At 50.7% G+C, this 21,524-nt stretch overlaps 3 protein-coding genes across 9 annotated transcripts in view; all 3 read right to left on the bottom strand.

Moving 5' to 3' along the window:
• Hoxc4 (homeobox C4) overlaps window positions 1-21,524 on the bottom strand; it is a 63,992-nt gene that overhangs the window by 24,660 nt on the left and 17,808 nt on the right. The window lies entirely within an intron of this gene.
• On the bottom strand, window positions 255-13,768 carry Hoxc6 (homeobox C6). Of its 4 annotated transcripts, XM_023722831.1 has the most exons (5): window positions 13,726-13,768; window positions 13,213-13,336; window positions 4,449-5,618; window positions 2,100-2,325; window positions 265-1,376 (listed from the first exon to the last, which is right to left on the bottom strand). In XM_023722831.1, exons 4-5 carry the CDS (start codon window positions 2,251-2,253, stop codon window positions 1,069-1,071), a joined length of 462 nt encoding a protein of 153 aa, XP_023578599.1. In that variant the 5' UTR covers window positions 2,254-2,325; window positions 4,449-5,618; window positions 13,213-13,336; window positions 13,726-13,768; the 3' UTR covers window positions 265-1,068. The 4 variants fall into 4 exon arrangements, with proteins under 4 accessions (XP_004637976.1, XP_023578599.1, XP_023578600.1 ...); XM_023722832.1 differs by having other exon boundaries at window positions 2,100-2,262; window positions 13,213-13,747; XM_023722830.1 differs by lacking the exon at window positions 4,449-5,618 and having other exon boundaries at window positions 2,100-2,445; window positions 13,213-13,608; window positions 13,726-13,742.
• Window positions 18,110-21,484, bottom strand: Hoxc8 (homeobox C8). The gene is made up of 2 exons (XM_004637916.2): window positions 20,688-21,484; window positions 18,110-19,341 (listed from the first exon to the last, which is right to left on the bottom strand). The coding sequence occupies exons 1-2, from the start codon at window positions 21,121-21,123 to the stop codon at window positions 19,049-19,051; spliced, it is 729 nt and encodes a 242-aa protein (XP_004637973.1). The 5' UTR covers window positions 21,124-21,484; the 3' UTR covers window positions 18,110-19,048.

Raw genomic sequence — 21,524 nt, 5'->3', positions numbered from 1 at the left:
CCCCCCCCCCCCCCGCCCCCAACGAAATCCTAAGCGGCCTTTTTTGCGGGTGTGGGCTTCTCGGCGTAGGGAGCCCAGAGAGGCCTCCCAGCCCCCCTGCGCCATCACAGGAAGAGCCTGAGGCCGGGACTCGGCGCCGGGCTCCCGGAGAAGGCGAGTGCAGAGGACTGGGGTTTGCTGGCGGCGGGCAGACGCGGGAGCGCTTGGAGCCTGCTCCAAGCCGGCGGGGGAGCGAACTGACAGAAATGCGGATATAAATTTTTAAAAATAATATCAGTTTTATTAAATATTCGAGAACGGATCCAGAGGTCGGATTTATACAGGAGGGTAACACGAGGGGATTTATTTATTTATTTATTTTCTCCTACTTGGCTAAACAAACGACATTCACTTTTTTTCTTTTTGTAATTTTCCCTCTTTTTTCCCTTTTTAAAATGAGATTGGAACACTGACGGTGCTAAACATAAATATAAATACAGAGACCACAAATACAGCTAAAAATATTCACACAGAAACGGTCACAGTTTGTAATATGCCATAATGACCCCCAGGAATCTTTAAATACAATTTGCCTGGTCTGGGCATTTGCTGGGGCAGAGGGGCCGGGCTGGGGCTGCGGGGAGGCCCTGGGGGTGCTGTAGGGCCAAGGCTCGCCCTCCTTGGGCCACCCACCCTCCCAGGCTGCCAGGCCAGGCCCTGAGGCCCTATAGCAGAGGCCCCAGGCCCGGGAGCCGGCTCTCTCGGCGAGGGGGGTGGGGGGACACGACCTCATTTGGAGGGAAATCGTGGAGTCTGAAACGAGGTTCAGGGAACGTGCCCCCCAGGCCTGGGCGGGGGAAGGGGCCTGCAGATAAGCCGAGAAGGAGCTAAGAGGAGGAGGTGCGTGGTGTGGAGTTGTGCGGAGAGGGAGGGGGTCCAGAGCTGACTTTCAGGTCCTCTTTTGACTTCCTAATTCTGTTTTAGGGAGTCCAAACACATCAATTGTGCCAGTGATAAATACAGACTGTGTGATTAGGGGAGAGTTAGGATGAGCTTGGGGCAAGAGAAGGGTGGCAAGGACAGTTCTGGTCACTCTTTCTGCTTCTCCTCTTCTGTCTCTTCCCGCTTTTCCTCTTTTCCACCAAGGCTGTCAGCGGCGGCCCCTCCGCCGCCCCCCGAGAGTGTGGACGTGAGATTAGATTCTTTTTTCCACTTCATCCGGCGGTTCTGGAACCAGATTTTGATCTGTCGCTCGGTCAGGCAGAGTGCATTGGCGATCTCGATGCGCCGGCGCCGAGTTAGGTAACGATTGAAGTGAAATTCCTTCTCCAGTTCCAGTGTCTGGTACCGCGAGTAGATCTGGCGACCGCGCCTCCGGTCCGCTCCGTAGCCGACCCCTAGAGATCCAGGCACAAAACACACTAAAAACCATCAGCAAAGCGTCCTTCCAAGATGCTTACGCCTACCAAAGTCCTGACCTCCCAACTTAGCCAGCAGATCGCAGCCCCCTCAAGCACTAGCCTTCTAAATCTTTTTGTCTGCCCCACCCCCACTGGGGTTACACCCAGGACCCCAACTTACATAGTCCTCCCATAGGACATAGATAGATGTCCCAAAGAACTGTTGGGCGTGGGGTGGGGGAGCAGGGCAAAAAACAGGCAAAAAGCTGCCAAAAAGCTGATATTTGAAAATCTCAATTACTGAGGATAAGGGCCCATTTCTCAAAGATTGAGCTTCCCCACCTCCCCAAACATCCTACCTCTGTGGAAACTTCTCCCCACTTTTCTGTGCTGTCCTCTCCCTTCTTCTCAGCCTGAACTCTACTTTGGGGGACTCCCTATCCTTTCCCCTCCCCTCAACCCCCTGCCCTGTTCTTGCCCCTTCAGCTCGCCTTGGAGCCCAAGTCAGTCAGGGGCCGAGGGGGGCCAGGCCCCTGTGAGCTCGCGCGGGAGGCAAGCAGAGGGGGCAGAAGAGAGGGCCCTGTCTCGGCGTCGGCGAGGAGACGAGCGTGATTGTTTTTATGGGGCCATAAAAAACTCTCTCCGCCCGTTCTTCTAGGGAAGCTGGTCATAAAGCCAGTTCAGTTTATTTAATTTATATCTCAGAGCTGTAAAACTCACCACTGTGCGAGTTCATTCGCTGCATCCAGGGGTAAATCTGGATACTGGCTTTCTGGTCCTGGGGCGCAGTCCTGCCCTGCTCAGAACTAAAATCCTGAGCGATTGAGGTCTGTGTGTTATGTCCTAAGGTGTTTTGTCTGCAGTTTGAGAGCATGTCTTTCTCCTGGTAAAAGGAATTAGATCCATAGTCATACGGCCCCCGGCTGGAACTGAACACGACATTCTCCTGTGGCGAATAAAAGGGAGTCGAGTAGATCCGGTTCTGGGCAACGGCTGCTCCATAGGTCGAGAAATGCCTCACTGGATCATAGGCGGTGGAATTGAGGGCGACGTTGGGGAGGACGTCCTGGCCCCCGGCGAGGTGGCAGGATAAGGAAGGGTTAGTGAAGTAGGAATTCATCCCTTTGCCTTTACCTGGTCGGGCTATGATTTCTTTAATATTTATTTCTGTCTCCAGTTTGTACTCGGAACTAGATGGTTATAGGGACGGCTCCAATCCAGGACAGACAAAATGACAAAGTCAGCTGACCCCTTTCCAGCCAATCACAAGCAAGATGTCAAGAAGGGGGAAAAAAATCGCTTCTGCTTCTGTTGATTCCCTAGTTGAGACTAAGTGTGTGCTTTGAAAGTAAGACTTGGGTTTCTTTTTAAAATATATGTGTAAAGGGAACTGATTTGGGGGTGAAAGAGGGGTGCCTATCCTTGAGCAGGGCCTTGGGCCCACAGAAAGAGAGATGTACTCCAAGAAATCTCTCATACCCCAGCTAACTTTGCTCTGCTGTGGTCAGAGTCTGGGCGGGAGAAATCCCTGTATTTTCAATCTAATTTCATCTTTAGTATTTGCTCCATTCTAAAATTACATCCTGATTACTTCATGGGCAGACCTCCCTCCCAGCTCAGGCTGTTCTCAGAAATACCATAGCAAATCCTGGTTTGACACTCCATGGAGTGGGTCTCCATCACTGAACTGATGTCTTTTTTTCCAATAATTAAAAAATCAAAAGGAGAGAGAAATTTCATAAAGCACGGCTCGCAGAGGAAGGAGAGTGTGGCTGAGTCAAGTTTAGAGAGGATGTGGGAACCCATGAAGTTTAAAGGGGTGAGGGTGAAACACTAGCGTGCAGTGGCGAAGCTGAGGTGGGCAAAGGGAGCAATATCTGTTCTCTTCTGCCTGCAGCCCCTTTCCTCCTCCTCAGGACCCTCTTTTTGGGGAAACTCTTACAGCATTTTTGTCTAAAGGAGAAAATGCATAAAAATACCTTAGGGAAGAGAGGAAAAGAGGCAGAAGAAAGGGAGTAGAAAAAGAACTCTGAGAGTCCCTTTAGAGACATCAATTCCTGTTTATGTTGGTGAGAATTTATGATTTGGAGCCAGCCATGGCCGGTGGGGTAATTCACACAGGATCCAGCCAGAAAGAGAAGACTGGTGGGGCTCTGATGGACAGTGAGCCTTGCGCGGGCTCAGGCGCCTGCAGAGGTCAGAACCCCCCTAGCCCCTCTGGATTCACTGCCCTGCCAGGGGAGGCGCCCCTGGATCTAAGTTCTGAGGCTTGAAGACTCTGGCAAAGGGCTCCAGGGGAGTTCTTGTCCAAGTGCCAGCCACCCCTGGACCCTCAGCAGCCTCTAGCCCAGTTTTTCCTCACCTTGGGGCTAAAGAAAAAAGGGAGAAAATGTTAGAAAAAGGCAGCTGGGTTCTAGGCTTCAGAGGGTGCTGCAGTGGGCAAACTGAAACAGCCGAAGGTGTGCAGATAGAGAGTTTCCCCTGATCCAAACTTAATTTGATATCCTGACATAGGCAGAAAATGCTTTGAGTTGACAAAGAGGATAGTGGGGCATGCGTGCATAGCAGTGAAAGCTCATATTTTTCCCCTCACTTTTTTGGGTGGTGGTAGTGGGCTGACTATAACAAGAACCCGGATGTCGCCCGGATTTTATGATCTTTTCCTTCTGTGTAACAAAGCGGAGTAATCAATGGGTAGCAATAAAGCCATAAACGGGACTACGCTGGGAAAAAAACTCGTTTATTCATCTTCTGTAATGTTAAGGTTTCCCTGGAGTGTCGCTAGGGGAGAAAAATAAAGTTTCGAACCCAAAAGCAGACAGCGTGTGCAGGAGCTGGTGCAGACAACATGTTAGTTAATACATGAACCTCGTTAGGGGGTTGAAGGGTCTTTCTACTAGTTTGTGTTTGCCTTTTAAAATCCAAACCCCACCCCCTCCTTCAGAAAGAAAGAAAATTGGTTGGCATTTAGAATGGCAGGGGAAAGAGCCTTATCAAGGTTTTTCCCTTTGCAGTACATTTTCTTCTTCACAAAGAGACAAAGGTGAAAGGGTAGAGGAAGGTACTTACATTAAAAAGAAATTTTTAAGAGGAGTTATTTCTTTTGGGGGCGACATGGCAGGTACACAAACACAGACACCACTGTGGGTTACTTTTTGCTCTTGAATCCAGCTGTCCTCAAATTCATAGCATGCCTGGGCAGAGGTTTCCAACAGCTGGCTGGGGCTCCAGTCCCCCTGGAGGACAAGAGGTAGGGGGAGAGAGAAACATGGAGGGGAGTACCCTGGGGCTGAGCTAAGGAACAAGTCAGTGCACCCTTGGACAAAAGTAGCCTCTCTTAGAGTCTTCAGCCTCCTTTCTGCCCTGAAGGTAGCCGTGTAACAAGTAGAAGAGGCCGGAAGAAATAGGAACCCCCCATTTCGGAGCAAGATTGCTAAAAGGATAAATCATGTCAGTGGTATTTCTTTCAAGATATTAAATTGTTGCAATGTACAACAAATTGAATGATGGAAGATAGGATGCCTTTAATGAGGTTTTGCTTTCAGTGTGCGTGGATTTTCTATGTATTTTCAAATCTCTTTTATGGGTATCTTGAAAGAAGGAAGGGGCTTCTGGGGAAGCATTGCCACAGCCCCCAGCAAGGATGTCTGAGTTTCTTTGAGCCCCTCCTTAACCAGATCTGGAGAGGAGAGGGGCCCCAAAGTTGAGGACACTCTCTTTTGGGGCCTAAAGGTGGTGGGCTTCAGGGTGGGCGACCTGAAGAACAGAATGTAAGTCTCAGGCCCGGAAAGTTAAGTGTTTTATTACGTCCCTAAACAGAGGGCAGAGACTGAAAGGTCTCGCCGATTTATAATGAACAGAAACCAGCTGCTGGGAGAAAAGGGCAGAAATGCTGGAAGGGGGAAGAGGAGGGGAAGCAGAAATACAAATACATTTCCCACTGCTTAAATACCTTTGGAAAAATTAATTTCCAACACATTCTCTTCCATCCCCTCCGTTCCTGGGAACAGGAGCCTCCTTTCAGTCAGATCTTTAATTATGCAGTTGAAATTTTGCTGGAGGATTCGCTCCAAGGGGGGAGAACAGGTCAGATGAGCTCGATCTTTCCTCCATTGGACTGTATTTTCCTCTTTCATTTCATGTTCATTTTATTATTTTTCTTTTAGCAAAGAATGGCTATGGGGGGCATCTGGGACTTGGAGTTTTCTAGATATATTTATATTTTCCTGTGAAATTTGTCTGAAAACAATTATGGAAATTCATCAGCAGAAGCAAGAACAGATGTTTTATTAAAACTGCAGTTGAGCTCTGTAAATACGCAGAAGTCTTGGGAAGGAGGGAGTGAACTCTTTGTTTCTATAAAACAAGCCTAGAGAAATGAGAGAACACCCCCATCAGGCCAGCAGGACCCTGGGCTGCTCTGGCCCTCAGCCTTCCACATTAGGCATACGGAGGGAGCTTGGTGTCAAGGGTAGGTTTTTGATTTTGGAACTAATCAGTGGATTCAAAAACTGAATACAAAAATGCAGAAAAGGAATAAAGGAGGAAAGTTTGCTGCTCACTGCCCAGTCCTCCCCATACCAATCCAAAACACATGCTTTTCATGAGCACTAATTATAGGAGAGGAATTTACTGCCTGTGCCTTGGGCCTGAGTGGGGTGCAGTCACTGGCCAGGAGTCCCCAAGGCTAAGGGTAGCACTAGAACTGAGCTCTTGGGGGCTTCCTAGGGTGTGTTAAACGCTCCTATTTCAGCTGGCCTGGCCCAGCTCCAGAACAGGGAAAGATTAGGGGGTCTCTGGTCTCTGAGCTGGGGAGCCCATAGTTGGGACGAGATCCCCTGCCTGAAGAGGTTCTTGGGCAGGCCTTACTTTGCCTGCCTTGGCTTCACTCTGCTCTGGGATACTTGAGGTGAGCAGGATACTATCCGCAATTTTTATTGGGGGAACAGTCTTTTCTAAAGGGACTCTTAGCTTGTGTTCTGCCTCTCTCTCTCTCTCTCTCTCTCTCTCTCTCTCTCTCTCTCTCCAGATCTCTAACTCCGCGAGGATGTTTGTGACTCACCCTCGCGCTGCTACCCGTACTACATTCCCTGACTACCCTGGCCACAACAGCTTGGCGACACGGGGCTGCGCAGGGACTCCAACACTGGAGCTCCAAGGCTCAGTGCTCCATCGGCAAGGCAGTTGGCTGCTTAGAAGCCACTGCATCTGCCAGACCCGTCCGACAACATCCTTAATTTTCCAGAGTCAGAGAAGAGCAGTTGCCCTGCGGCTTCTTTTGTGCCACTGGGCAAAGGCCAAAATCCCTCTTACAGAGAAAGCTGAGTTTCAATAATTGCTGAGCTCACCTCTAAAGAACTCTATTTGGTTAAGGCTTTGCAGTTCTGGAGTGGGTGCTCAGCGGGTTTCACTGGTTTATGATTTTTTATCTAAAAATAAAAAAATAAACCTACCCCAAATGCCTGGTGTTTTGTGTACAAGCTCCTTTGATCTTGGAACAGAGTAAAAGGATTGCAGAGAGCTTCACTGTCTGCCAGAGAACATGAACGCACAGGATTGGTCTGCTCAGGGACTCGACAGCATGGCTAAGCCAAGGGGCTCCCCGTTTCTCATAGATACAGGCGAGTTTTCTGGGCAGTACTCCCTCCATATACTGACTGCATTCCATACAGGAACCCTCCTCCTTTCAAAGTTCAGGCTTGCAGACACTTGGGAAAAAGTGAAACTCGACTCACCCAACCCGGAAATAGATGCCATTTGTGGGTGCTGATATTTTTGTGGACAAGGTTCAGGCTGACCAGCTAAAAGGAATTGGGGGTCAGCTGGGAGAGGGGATAGGAGGAAGGGGCCAGATGGAGCATGTCAAACTGCTGAGAACTGCCCCAAACACCTCCGAGGCCTGCACTAGTGACTCTTTTTTTTATAGCTAAGAAGGGGTTGAAAGACTGCTGAAGCTACTTTTGCTTTTTTGCAATTCAACAGAGAGAAAGTATATGGACGGACTCTGCTAACTGATGTCATATTTCCTCTCCTCTCTTTCTGTAATTTTGCCTGCCTTTTCCTTACTGGCACCCCACTTACTGCTGCTATTTGCAGATAGAATCCCTCACATTGGTGCTCTGACTTCTCAACTCACTTTTCTGGATGCAGATTAAAAAATAAACTAGGTCCCAAGTATCTCTGCTGTCACACCCAGAAAGCCCTCTTCTGTCTCTGTATCTGGGAAAAAATTTTTTTCTGGTTATTGGGGACCTAGTACTCAAGTCTTCCACTTTTATCCTAAGCAGTTCAGGAGAGGGCTTGTGGAAAGCCTTTGGAGTCAGGACCTCCTCCCTGCTGAGGTCTGGGAAGGACCACCTCAGGACACCTCAGGACACTTCAGAAAGGCAAAGAGCCCCCACTTGGCTCAGGTGGAAAAGTTAAAATCCAGATTATTCAGAATATCTTAGGGCTTCAGGAGGTTATCAGAGGAAGAAGGAGCCTACACAGTAGACCAAAGGGACCCCAAGGTCCTGGTTGTTCTTATGCCCCCCAACATGCATAGCACACTGCTTAGCCCCATTCTAAAGGTTTATATGAATTGTAAAAATCAAGAACTTGGCATTTATGACATCACAGGCACAGTGAGTTGTCATATGGAAATTGTAAATGTCATAAATGTCATGTACAGCAGAAGCTTTGTGTGGGGAACACATAGCCTCCTCTCATTTTTTTCTTTCCTCTTCTTATTCCTGTTCTAACTTCTCCCACTTTAAAATAAAATGTTATTATGTTCTGAAACAATAAGCCAACAATAAAACATCATCCTCACTTCCCTATAAATAATTTCATCCTTTATTGTTTGCAGTCTGAAAGGACCTTTTAATCTATGCTGGTGAAAAGAGGGGAAGACATGGGGAGGAGGAAGTTAATTCAGAAAGAAGAATATTGCTTGCTTTGATGGTATTCTTAGATTTGATAGCCAGGAGCACAATTAAAGGTGAACAGAGGCCTCCTCGACTCCACACCTGGTGTGATTGGAGATTTATAGGATCTGTGCAGAAGGGGCAATTTAATTTTGTAGAATTTGTTTAAATTTGCTGCTATTTGGGAGGGTTGAGGAAAGTGAAGGAAAGAGAGCAACATGCTTTATCTAGCTTTATGAATCCTCCAACATTACCCTGCCTGATTTAAAACCAACAACCCATGTCTCAGGGAATCTCCTGCAGAAAGGAATGGAGAAGTGTGATGAGGGGTGCTCAGTTCCTCAATGACTGTGCCCCCCTTAATCCAGCAGTTACGGGGAAGGGACAAAAAGAGGCAAGAGGAGGGCTGACAGCAAGTCTCTCCACCACTAGGACACCCCGGAGGTTTATGGTGTCCCCATAATTCCCCTGACCCTATAAACAGCTGCTCTATTTTAGGACAATTTCTGCTTCCTTCCCTTGGAAAGTGAGAATGAGGAAGCAGGAATGGGGGGGGGTGCTAGAAAGGGGAGGGAATTCAGGATTGCACTGCACTTTGTTCTCCTAGGCAAATTTGCTGGTTTGGCGGGTTTCAGACGCAGGGTGGCAGCAGACAAAACAAGTAAACAACTCACAGACACAATAAACAGGGGCGGCTGCAGCACAGTGGCAGAGGCCCTGGGCTGGGTAAGGGGTATCATTCTGGGGTACTGTCACCCCAGCGGCTCAAGTGGGGTGGCCACCCAAAAGCTCAAGGCAGACTTCGGTGATGGCAGAAGGGAGGTGGAAGAAAACTGGTCTTCTGGTCTCCCAGGCACAGCTTGTCTGGATGTGAGATTCTTGGGAGGTACTGGAGTACTTTGGGAGCGGGTGGGGACAACCCCTCCAGCCCTGTTTCTGTCCTCATTTTATATTATAGGGTTTTCCTTTGACATTTATATTTCCCCTCTGCTCTTTTCCTGGCCCTGGAAGCAAGAAAGGCTGGGAAAGGAGGCCGACTAATTCCCAGCAGCGGCACATACTCAACCCTCCAGGCCCCAGCCAACAGGCCCAGTGTGGAGGCTTCCAAATAGCCTCCACCAGCTTTCTCTACTGGCCTGGCCTTGTCCTGGCTCAGGCAGCAGACAAAATTAAAATGCAGTCCCACAAATAAACAGATTTAGATATCTGGGGGGACTAGAAAACTTCTAATTGGTCCTCGAAAGACTTGCGCAAGTCTAAGGTAGGGTGAGTGGGCAGGGAACTCAGGACGAGGGAAAGATGTTCACCTTATCAGTTGTGGCTGCCTTTTCCGTTCACCAGCGTCTTCAAGCACCCTGGCAAAGCCATTCCAGACCACTACATGGAGGCCAGTTTACTAAACCACTCTAATCCCTTCACAGTACCAGGGAGACTTTCAGAGCCAGAGTGCATCCCTGGCTGGCTGCTGTGAACAGCTTACAGGCCCATGATACCCAAGAAAGATGGAATAAACTTCATTTTCAAGATGCCCGAGTTCCCCTTCTAAAACAGTCTGAAATTGGGGGAGTGTAGAGGAAGATGAGAAGGGAAAGCAGAAGGGGTTTAGTATTCCCCCAGTCTTGGTACCTGAACAGCAAAAACAGTAATGCCTGAGAAAGCCCTTGTAGCATCCATTGGTTACTAGAACCCCGCATACCCGATTCCAGCACGCACACATTTCCAGCAGAACAGCACAGAGGATGTCCTTGGTGCATCCGGTGCTCTCAGGAGCTCATTCTCAAATAGTAAGGACTAACAAAATTTCGCATGCACATAAAATGGTGTTTGAACGAATATAGGCATGGTAATACACAATTAAGCACTGAAGAAACATGAGTCTCGATATATTCACACATAAGTCTGTACACTTGAGCCTGTGTATATAATACATGTATAAAGCCACACAGCTTGGCTTCAGAACACAACAGCCAATCCAACAAGGTCGCCTTCTCCAAACAAGGTCGCATTCTCCGTGGGGATCACAACTGTCAGGCCAAGGAGGAAAAGGCTTCGTTCTGCCCATTTCTCTTCAGCTAGGAATTGGTGCATGAAATAGAGTGGATGGCAGGGCTGACAAAGCCCTACAAAGGGCATATCTGAGGGTGTCCAATGAATGGGCTTAGGAGAAACTCTGGGGCCCTAGGCTCTGGGGAAGGCTGCCAGGCCGTGATCCACAGATCAGCGTCTCTGCCCAGTCTCTGCTCTGGGTGTGCAGAGTCCTTGAGCCAGATTCTATTCTCAGCCATCCTGGCTATTATTAGATAATCACAGAAGAGTTCTCCTGCAGCGAGGACCACATCCACAGAGAACCTGGCCTGCAAGAAGGTTGAGGGCTGCCACGGGTGACCCCTCTTGTTCGAGTATCACAGGAGAGGGAAAAGGGGAAGAAAACGGAAAATAACTGGGAAGCAGGGGACTGTTTTATCCTCTGGGCAGACTAAGAAAGTGGAAAACCAAGGCCAGTCACTGCTGTTACACTTTCTCTGCATGTCTGTCTCCTAGATACTCGAAGGTATCTAGGAGTGAAGGGCACGCAGTAAGGTGCGGACCCCTGAAAGGGACAGGAAATCGATAAAAATATGACGACATCTCAGGAGGGTGCTGTTAGCCCTCAACCTCGCACCCAGACATCTCGCTGTTAGCACCTTACACTAGATCCCGGTGGGCCTAGAGAAATACCCTAGTCTCACCCAGGCCCGCCCCTCGGATGGGAGGGGGCCCTCCAATATCCCAGGTGAATCTTACTGGCCCAAATAGCCTTTTCTAGAAACAGCTTTCTTGAGGGGACGAACAAAGGAGACGCATGCCCCCCCCAGACCCCTCGCCAGTGCAGCGATCCACAGGGGCGTGGGTGGACAAAACACAGGCGAAGAAACAGAGGCCTCACCGGTCGGCGGTTCCCACAATACTCCAGAAGAAAGGCTCCCATTTTCGGGCCTCCCGGGCCCCTCTACCGTCCCACCGTACGCCCCTTGCCCTTCTCAGGTCCCACAGCCTCCGGTCCGGCCGACACAGCCTGGTTTCTCAAGGCATCAGCCCTCGGGCCGCGCCGCCGCGGCCGGAGAAAGCTCGGCAGCCAAGCAGGCGGCGGGCTGGGCCCATTTGGGGAGAGCCAAGCGTTTTTCTCGATCGTAAACAAGGAACGCGAAATTAGCCCCTCGGCAGACGCCTCTGCCGATACACCAGCGCTATGGGGGGGGGGGATAGGAAGGGGGAGAGAAAAATGCCATTTCTTCCCTTGGGAGAATACCTCAGAAGCCTTTATGTCGGCTGCGAAAGGGGACTTTTGGGGGGGCAGGAGAGGAAGGGAAGGGGATTGTAGGGGGAGGGGAGAGAAGATTCACTGTCAGCTCGGGCCCAAGGGGTTTGATTTGAATGCAGTCGAACTATAGTTTTAACAATTTGATGAAAATGGGTTTCTCCCCCCTCCCTATCCCCGACTCGGGAGTTTAAACAGGAAATCGAGGAGCACTCCCCTCCCCCACGCGGGCTAGCTCAGAATCTCAGGCGCGAGCCCCGGGAGGGAATAGGGGTGCCGCTGATTTGGATGGAAGGTGAGTCTGGCCCTCAGACTCTCGGATCTTGTCAGGAAAATGCCCCCTCTCCAGCTCTGGGGTGTGTCTGCTGAGGTTTGTAAGCATTTTCGTGTGCGTCGCTCTTTAAAAAACGGAAACTTGGGCATGGAGCATGGGACCCAGGCCGGCGGGGAGCAGGGCGGGGTCATATATCAAACTGCAACGTATCAGGGCCACGTACATTTGGAAGAAATTAAGCCAGTGTTATGAAACCAGATGTGTCAGGTTAAGACTATACAACACGCCATTAGCACCAATTATTGGGACGATCCTGAGCACCCAGGTCTCTCCCGGGCCACCCTATTCAGACGCTACTCTCGAACGAGATAGTAGCCCCGCAAGTCTTAGCTGCCGCCGCAGCACCCAGGCCTGGCCTGTGCCCGCCCAGCCTCGGGCCTTCCCCATCCCCACTTCTGCCCCACACAGGGCAGATCCTAGCCTTGAGCCAGCAAGTGAGGCGAGTGAAACAGTTCACGGGGCACCCCTGGTGGAGTGGCTGCGGTTGCGGGTGGAGGGCGCCGGCCTCTGGAAAGGAAAGCGGATAGGCCTCTGTTCAAAGCGCACAAGATGGCTTTTGAGCACTGCATCCCCCACCCCCACCCTCCACCCGCAGTGCAGGGCACCTCCCACCCTTCCCTCCGCCAGGGTGGGGGCGGGAGCAGGGGGTGGGCAGACGCTCTCCCCTCCGCTGACGCGCACCAGCCACCAGCCTCCCCCCTAATTGCCAATTAACAGGCCCAGCCGCCGCCGCCAGCCAAGCTACACTCGCTTCCTGCTCCGCGGTGCAGCTCTGGGCCCACACTGCGCATGTGTGAGCTCTCGCGGTCGCGCTCTCCGGGAAGGAGGGGGCTGCCCGATAGGGAGGGGGCGCTGGAAAGTTTGTTTGGGGGGTCGGGGGCTGACGTGGTCGTTCGGGGGCAATGGGCAAAGCCTACAGGTTCTCTCTCCAGCCTTGGAGTTTGAGCCTTCAACCCCCTCCCTGGGGGGCTCAGTCCCATTAACCAAGAGTAGGCTGATCTAGAATAAACAGGTACAGACGCGGTGGGCGTCAGGCAGACCCCGGGCAAAGTCCTCTGGTCTCCTGATCCCCAACTTCGGCGCACAGCGATATCAGGACAACACATTCGTCCCACTACCAGTTACCAATATTCCACCTTATCCCCCCCATTCCTCCCCATAATTTCGACGAGCCCACCCTCTCGCAAGCCCCCCTCTGCTCTCTAACCAAGACAAGCCGCTGCTGTCCTTATCTTGAAACCGCCACCCAGCTACGGACCATTAGTTACATATTTGAACCAATAAGGAAACACTTACCGGGCGCTGCTGTCACTCTCCCTCTCTCCCTCTCTCTCTGCCTCTCTTTCCCACTCTCTGTCTTTCTCGTCTTCCCTCATTCTGTGCCGCTGCCGAGCCTGTCTCAGCTGCACACACACACATACTTTACATAAATGTAAAAATAAAAAAGAATAGTTCTGATCCTCAAAAAGCCAAATAAAATTAAGGAGAGTTGCGGGAAGGGGACCGGAGGGAGAGCCGGATTGAGAGGCGGGGTGGAGGCATCTGCAGCTCCCTATCTCACTCCTGCTCCCGCATTCCTCCTGCCCCTTGGGGGCCAGAGGGCCGGGGGAAGAGAGGGAGAGGCCCTCAACTCCTGCCTCTCCCCTCCCATCCCCGCCCTCTCCAGGTGCCCCCAGTTTCCGGCAACTCCACCTGGAAGGAAAAAAATTAAAGGGGGAGAAAATAATCATTAATCAGATTAATGAAAAAAATACTAGTAATGAAGGGAGCGGCCAGCGCAGGTTTCCCTGGCACTGGTTAGGCTCTTACAGGGAGGACTGTTCTGCGGAGCGCTCCGAACGGACAAACCACAATAAAAAGTTCACGTTCATGGATGGAATCCACATGACTTCTTGTGGCCAATCCAACTTGTGAGTCGATCGTAAACTTTTATTACTCAGCTGTAAATTTTCTGCAAACAACCGGGAATGCGATGCATTTGTGTAGCGTGTGCAAATGGGCGCCGCGGTCGCCATGTTTACCCAATTCCCTCGGAAAGGGAGCACCCCTCACCCCGTCCCACCCCCACCCGCCGCCCACTCCCCACGGGCGGGCGGCCGCAGGCAAGCGCGGAAGGGGCAGAGAGGGGCTGCAAGCAGGGAAAGAAGAGAGGGTTCCAACGCTGGGGGTAGGCTGTCTCCTTTTACTGTGCCCAATTTTAAATATTTTCCTTCATAAACGGAGATAATAAGGTTGGCTCTAGGGGAATCAATGCGTTGCAAAGATTTGTAACCCGGGGCAATGAAGTCAAAGGATGGAAAAGGGGTATCCTTACTATACCTACCTTTTTTTTTTTTTTTTTTTTTTTTTAAATCTAGGGAAAGAACAACATCCTTCCCATTTTCCTGTTCTGGTGCCATTCATAAACCCCCACCCCACCCGAAACAGAAAAAGAAGTGGAAGACACTGGCAGCGTCTCCGACAAGGCTACCCAGGACGCGATGAAAAGAGCTAAAAAGGAGTAACCCAGCCCTGGGCAGCTCTAGCAGCAGGAGGAATGAGAATCCGAGGCATCCTCCAGGACTCTCCAAGCAGTTCTAATCCCCGGGTCTTTCTCAGACAGTGACACTCCCTCCTGCCAAGACCATCCCTAGCACAGACCTCCCCACCTCCTAGGTTCTCCTGGCAGCTTACAATTTTTTTTAGAAGTAAAAACAAAATTAAAGCCCATTCTCTTGGTCCCCATTTCCTAGTCCTTTGAGGTGCCTAGGCAGTTGGAACCCTTTCCGATTTTGTCTGATTGCCCATGTCCACCTGCCTTTTCCTGAAAAATTTCCTGGTTCGGTGTCTAGACATCTGGGATGTACGTCTGAGGCTCTAAAAGAAGGACTTTTTTTACTGCCCTGAATTCTATCTTCTGAACAAAAATTCCAGCCACCTCTTTGCTATTTCTCCAGATCCTTAATTTTGGTAGTGAACCTCATAAGATAAATTCTATTTGCTGCTGTTTGGCAGCTCAGCCCCTCTCCCCACTGGCTGGAGATTGAAGTCCAGCAATCTCTCCTAGGTCGGGCATTGAGAGCTGGCACGAAAGTCAATGCTGGGCGCCCCTACCCCAGCCAACGGGATTCACCACCTCCCCAAACTTCCTCCACAGTAAGCAAAACAGTTCCCTCAGCCGGATGCAGAGACCTCGTTTCTTTTACAAACCCATCCATAAATTTTATAACAGGTAGTTAAAAATTACGACAAGGAAGCGCTGGCCCAGCTTTTCACAATGGGCAGCCTGGAGAATGGGACAGCGCTGCGGGCAGCTCACCGGAAATTTTACTTCTAGTCTGTGGCACAACCTGTCCTGGGTGCTCTATATTTGGGGCTGGGGGCGATTTTCCCAGCCACTAGGAAGTCAGTGGGGTATCTCATTTGGGGAAGATGAAATTGGGGAAGCTGACCCATGCTCTGATTCAAGGGTTTCCCTCAAAGAGCTCTTCAGAAGCCCATTATATCCTGAGCACCCCCCTCCAAGATTTCTTCAACAGCAGCACCTTTCTTGGCCTCTGAAATAAGAGAGCCAGAGGGAGAGAAAATGCCGAGAATTAAAAAAAAAAAGCCCGAGAAACGAATTTGCCCCCCAACTTAATAGCTACATTATCCTGTCTCTATCGTTGAGATTAGAATAATAAATTCAAAGCGAAATGAGCAAGATGCTACAACTCAGCATTTTGAAAGATACTATTTTTCACAAATCACAAATAGCTTTCGGAAGCCACTTTGATTGGCTAATAAAAAAAGTAAAGAATGTGAGAAAGTCCTATCTGCAGCAGAATGGTCCCCATTCCAGTAATGGGACGGCAGGAGCATTTGGGAGGATGCATTTCTAAAGCAAGCCCATCGCGCTTGCAATTACATTCTCCCATAAAACGGGAGATTTTACCTCTTTTTCTTTCTAAACGAGAAAACAGAGGCAGAGGGCAGGAGGAGCAGGGGAGCTGGTGCTGCATGAGAGGGTCCTTGGGGTTCCATTGGTCTGACCCACCAGTTGCCCGACATTTCCATCGAAGCCGGGCACCAGACGCACCCCGCCCTGGGACGGGACGGGCTTGGGGCCACGGACATTGCTAAGCAGGGCCTGAGATGAATGGAGCATTTGCGTGGGGGAAAGGCGATTGAGGCCCTTCAGAACTACTTAATGCCGGTCTTACCCCGCCTGGCTAGTGGGCCAGATATTTTTATTAATAGCAATAATTCCACATTTGAAAATGAAAGGGCGCTCGGCCATCCCTCCGAGCATGACGGGGATGTCTGTGGGAAGGCCCGAGAGAGGAGCGAAGTGCATTTTTGGGGCCTCTATATCCAGTAGCCAGTGTCTCCCATTGCAAACGGGGTTACCAGGCTGACTCCTCAACTGGCACCCCCGCGGGGACCCAAGGTTCGGGTAGATTTCCCAGAGCTCCTGCTGCAAGCCCGTGCTTCCAGCCCGAAGCTCTCTCAAGATGCAGGAGTCCCCTATGAACCTCCGCTTGACCCAGTCCAGTACTTGGGACCACTTTTTCTGGGAGCCAGGGACTGGGGCCCCAAGAAATAGACCAAGCAAGGTCTGGCCTGCACCCACATCTGGCAGAGGGAGAGGGAGAGAAAGGGAGAGGGAGGAGGAGGGTCTGGTTTTAGAAACAAGAAGATCCCCTCCTCTTCCCTTTCTCCATTCTCCTGGCTGAGTCAGAAGATTTGAATCTGTGGAATTTGAGATTATTTGACCAGAATCTTATTGGCATAAACAGAGTTCTCTGTGTAGGACTTCCAGAGACAAGTGAGGGACCTTTTGCCTTCTGGGTCCCTGAGCTTTCAATTCTTTATTTTAGGGAATGCCATTCCAATGGAGATTCCCTCTACCCTGCTGTGGCTGTAGTGAGGGAGAGTCTACTTAACAGCCCCCCCCCCCAGCACCACCAATGGGCCATACTAAGGGGCCAGGCAAGGGCCCAACTGTCAAGGTGAAGCCTGAAGTAAGCTTGAACCAGCCAGGACAGAGGCTGGAGGGGATGCAAAGAGGCTGAGTGGCAGTAATGAGGGCCTGTGCTGACAGTCTGAATTCCAAGATTTGGACACAGGCTGGTGAGTCCAGCTCACTGATCCCCTTTCCCTAGGGTGAAGCTTCCTCAGCCTTGTCACTTAATCACTTAACTGACCTTCTCTTTAGGCATCTTCCAGCCAAGGCTTCCTGGCAGGTCAGCTGCCTCCAGCCTCACACTCACTCCCACCTACCCTGTTCATTGCTCCAGTGCTGGATACAGGATGCCAAGAGCTGGCTACGAAGAACAAGTGAAGAGCAGCAAGAACCCCATTGCCTCACTCACCCTCAGCCCTATTCCCTAGAAGAAAATGCTTAGCTTTGGAGGGGCATGGGGCAGATTCTTTGTCTGGGCCCAGCCCAGAGCTGAGGAGGAGGTGGATAAATGAGATCTTTCTTCCTATTTGGGGGTCCTAGCACCTCAAAACCCACTTTGTTTAGAGCCAAATTTCCCCCAAGAACACACAGGTATACCCTTCTTCCTGCCAAAGGATTGTTCTTCTTCCCTTCTCAACCCCCACCCGTCACCTGCCCTCCAGCCTCGCCTGTCCTTTCCACTCCCAGGCTGCTCCCACATGAGTTCTCCCACCCCAGAGCCAGCACTGTGGAGACCTTTTCCAGAAAGTTGGGAAAGGGGATGAGGAGGGAGGGGGTGGAGAATGGGGGGAAAGCTGTGGAGAAAAGCAAGTCATTCCACCTTCAAATATTTTTCTTTTTTTTTTTTTTATTATGACTCACGTATACAATACAAAGTACTTGGACCAGGAACAGGGCTGTCTGTTGGGACACAAAATCTACATTCATAGCTGGACATAAAGACAAATGACCAAAAATTATTATTATAGATATATTTTAACATTTTTTCTTTCAAGCACATTGCATAAACAGAATTCAAGACAGAGTTAACTATACATTCAGTGCAATTTAGTTCTACTCTACTGGGGTTATAAGCACAATAAAAGCGCACAGGACCAGCGGGCTGGGCTAGGCAGTCTCAGTTGTTGGGTTTTTCTTAGTGAAATAAGCAGCAACAAACGACAACAAAACTGCATTACGAATACTCTCAAAGCAGGATTTCTTTCTATAGGTAGTGATAAAATACATTGGAGGTTTCATTCTTTTCTTCCTTTTTTTTTTCATTTTTAATTTTTTCTCTTTTTTTCTCCTATAGTAGGATTTATTTTTTTTTCTTTTTCTTTCCCAAGATTATTGCAGGTTCCCTTTAGGTAGTACGTTAAAGAGTTATCATTATTATTATCATTATTTTCATGATTATGGTGATTTCTGAGTGCTAATACTAATGCAGCTCAGAGGATGCCGGGCCCAAAAGAACAGAAATCAAACAGCAAACATCAAAGGCGAAGCCAAAGGCGAGAAAAAACATGGGCCCGAGTGACCATGGATGGCTAGGTAGGATTTCAGAGGCCACAGTAGGCCCCAATCACCACTTAGGAAGGGGGAAGGTTTCTGTCAGGTTCCTAGAGAAAGTCAAGGGGGCTTTCTAAGCTGGGAGCCCCACGGAGGGGGAGGAGATACTCTTTGCTCTCTTTTCCTTATTTCTTTTAATTTCTTCCCTTCCTTTCTTCATTTTTTCTTTCCTTTCTTTATTTTAAAAAATAAATTTAGTGCACTAATCCTAGCATAAAAACGAAGTCTGGAATCCTCTTTGCACTTCGAGGGCTTCCCCTCTACAATAAATATCAGAGAACAAGGAGGTTTCTCAGGGAGCATGGTGGCCAGGCGTAGACAGAGGTGAGGAGGCCAGGTCTCAGACCTGAGAGTCCAGGAAAGACTCAGGAGGTGGGAGTAGGGACAAGAGTCTGTGTTGGGGCAAGGAATGGAACACAGTCCGAACTTTTCTCTGTGTCTCAGTCGCCCCCCTCCAGCCCCCAAACAAATAAAGAGCAAGGGAAGTCCAAAGGCAATAAAACCAGAGCTGCAAGTATCTGACAGGTAGTTAGAGTTGTGAGTGTCATTCTATTCTCTATAAAAGCAAATGACAGTCGTAAACTTCTCAATTTATCTGCTACCATAAAACGAAACTTCAAGGGAGTTGCTAAAGGGGGGAGATTTTCTCTTTTTTGCTTAGTCCTTGTTTTCTTCCTTTTCCTCTTCTTCTTTTTCCTCTTCCTCATTTCCTTCTTCTTCCACCTTCTCCTCATCTCGGGCCCCAGGCAGTTTATCCTTGTTGTTCTCCTTTTTCCACTTCATCCTTCGGTTCTGGAACCAGATCTTCACTTGTCTCTCAGTTAGTCCCAGGGCATGAGAGACTTCAATCCGGCGCTTTCTTGTCAAATAAGGATTAAAGAGAAACTCCTTTTCTAGTTCCAAGGTCTGATATCGGCTGTAAGTTTGCCTTCCGCTGCGCCGCCCGGGAGCTGGACAGAACAGAACCCCAGTCTGGTTATGTCTGGGTGGAGGCTGATGTCCTCCAGCCATTCTGCCTCCCCTAAAGTTCCCCTCTGGTCTCCCCAGTTCTCTTCCTTCCTCAGGAGGCAAAAGCCTAAGGCAGGCAAGGGCAGAAAAGTTTGGGGGATTGTTTTGGTTTGGTTTCACCTTGGGAGGTAGGTTGAGGGTAGGGACCCCGACTAGGCTGTCTCAACATTGAGGGCTTGAAGGGGCCAGGGAAGCCTCGCAGTGTCCCAGGCCTGCAAGCTCAGGAAACTGGCCCTTGCAGCTTTGTTTACAAGTACAGAATGGCATTTAGTGAACAGTGCTGGGGACAGAATCTGTTTCCAAAAGAAAGGAAAAAGGGCTGGGGATAAAGGAGAGGGCTCTGCCCACTGCCCCCTCCTTCCTTCTCTTTCTGCCTAATGCTTTTCCAATAAGAAAAATAATTGATCTCTTGGAATGTATCAGTGCTCCGCCTGATTGCTAACTGGAGACCAGCAAATAAATCACGGGCCATCCCTGCCGGAACTTGTCGCTTTATCACTTCCCCCTGTACTTCGAAATTGGGCTGTGAGGGGCCACCCTTAGAGGGGCTCATGGCCTGAGTGAGTCTGGAGGTCCCAGGGAGACCCCACAAGCCCTTGATTGGAGGGGAGCCTGGCTAGGGTCCTCTGATCTCCAGACATTCCTAATCTCTATGCCCTTCTCCTTTTGAGCACTACTTTTGCCTTTCTCTCTGCCTTCCTGTCTTCTCTTCAGCTGGGGGGGAAGTCCAGAAAAGTTGGGGTAGTGGCCCTCAGGCTGGCTCTCTGAGAGCAGGCAGTGGGGACCCTAGAGAGCTAGAGTATCCTTGGGGTCCCAACATTCTCTCTGGCTAAGAGACAAACAGGGGTCTCCCTTAAAACCAAGACAGCTTGGCCACTGTCCTGGACTGCAGGCTCTCTGCCTTTGGAGAGATCGGTTAGCAGCTCCAAAGACTGCTAATGTCAGGATACCCTTGCCAGCCACCTCCTCAACTTTGACTTTAGTGATGGGAGCAAGAAGAGATAGACAGACAGACATGGAGGAAAGAACTTTTAACCCTTTGCACCCACACACCCTCTTTCCTCCACCTTCACCCCAATCCCCCAAATGTCCAAGACACCCCCCTGCCCCACCCCCAGCCAAGCCTTCCCAACCTCGAGAAACCCACCCAGGCAAGGGAGAGGGTGGGTGGGGCAGGAGAGACCCCAAAGCCAGGAGGGAAAGCGAGGGCAGACAAAAAGGAGGCGAGGGAGGGGGGGAAGACCCCAGAGCGCGGGAGACCGAGGGGGAAAGAGAAAAGGCTTCTCACCGTGGGGTCTCATCCATGGAAACATGAGGCTGGGAGACGAGTTTTGATTTAAGTGGCCTTGTCCTTCGCTACTGTTAGTGTTGGCGGAGGATTTACAGTCGGGATATTGCACCACGCTCGCCTCTTGCTGAGCCCCATAAAGGGACTGTCTGGGGAGCGCCTCGTAGCCATAGAATTTGGAGGCGTCTCCGTGGCAGCTAAGAGAGCACGGGTTCTGCTGGTAGCCCGAGTTGGAGATGCCGGAGGTGCCGTGGTGGAAGAAGTCTTGGACGTGGTGCGAGGCGTGCTGGAAGCCGGGCGCCGAGCCGCCGGGCCCGTACACCAGCGCATGGCTCCTGCCCACGCTCTGAGGGAACCGGCAGTCGTAGTAGGCCGGTTCCAGGGACTCGCCGCCTTTGTATTTGGAGAACAGGGGGTTGACGAAGTAGGAGCTCATGCTGGGTACATGAAACCCGCGGCCCCCTCCCCTCTGGCTCAAGGCTCCCCCGCCTGGGACCCCCGAAACTCCCCTCCCCCCGGGACCGATCCCCAGGCCGGCGGGCTCCCCGGGCCGTGCTGGGCTGGTGGGCTGGGGGCTGGGCAGGTGGGGGCGCCGCGGTGCCGGCTCCGGGGCTGGGCGCGGGCGGCGGCGGCGGCGAGCGGCGGCGTTGGCGGCGGCTCTCCTCACTGTCGGTAGGTAGAGCTCGCGCTCTCACTTAGCTCTTTCCTTTAACAGCCCAGGCGAATTCCTCAGACTCCCGGCGGTGGCGGCGCTTACACGCGATTCGCGTTCATCAATCCACGACATGAAGACAGGCGAGAGAGGCGAGAGAGAGAGGGAGAGAGAGAGGGAGAGAG

This window comes from Octodon degus, unplaced genomic scaffold (assembly GCF_000260255.1).
Source record: "Octodon degus isolate 3935 unplaced genomic scaffold, OctDeg1.0 scaffold00093, whole genome shotgun sequence".
NCBI classification, from domain to species: Eukaryota; Metazoa; Chordata; class Mammalia; order Rodentia; family Octodontidae; genus Octodon; species Octodon degus.
Note: the sequence above shows the minus strand (reverse complement) of the source record. Positions and strands in the feature narration are given on the sequence as shown.

What these genes read in the sequence shown, in the direction of transcription:
- Hoxc8 (XM_004637916.2), bottom strand. Translation starts at nt 21,123, where the DNA reads ATGAGCTCCTACTTCGTCAACCCCCTGTTCTCCAAATACAAAGGCGGC. An exon ending in TCCATGGATGAGACCCCACG is followed by an intron (nt 19,342 to 20,687) that starts GTGAGAAGCCTT and finishes TGTTCTGTCCAG; the next exon opens with CTCCCGGGCGGCGCAGCGGA.
- Hoxc6 (XM_004637919.2), bottom strand. Translation starts at nt 2,499, where the DNA reads ATGAATTCCTACTTCACTAACCCTTCCTTATCCTGCCACCTCGCCGGG. An exon ending in GCGAATGAACTCGCACAGTG is followed by an intron (nt 1,377 to 2,099) that starts GTGAGTTTTACA and finishes CTGGATCTCTAG; the next exon opens with GGGTCGGCTACGGAGCGGAC.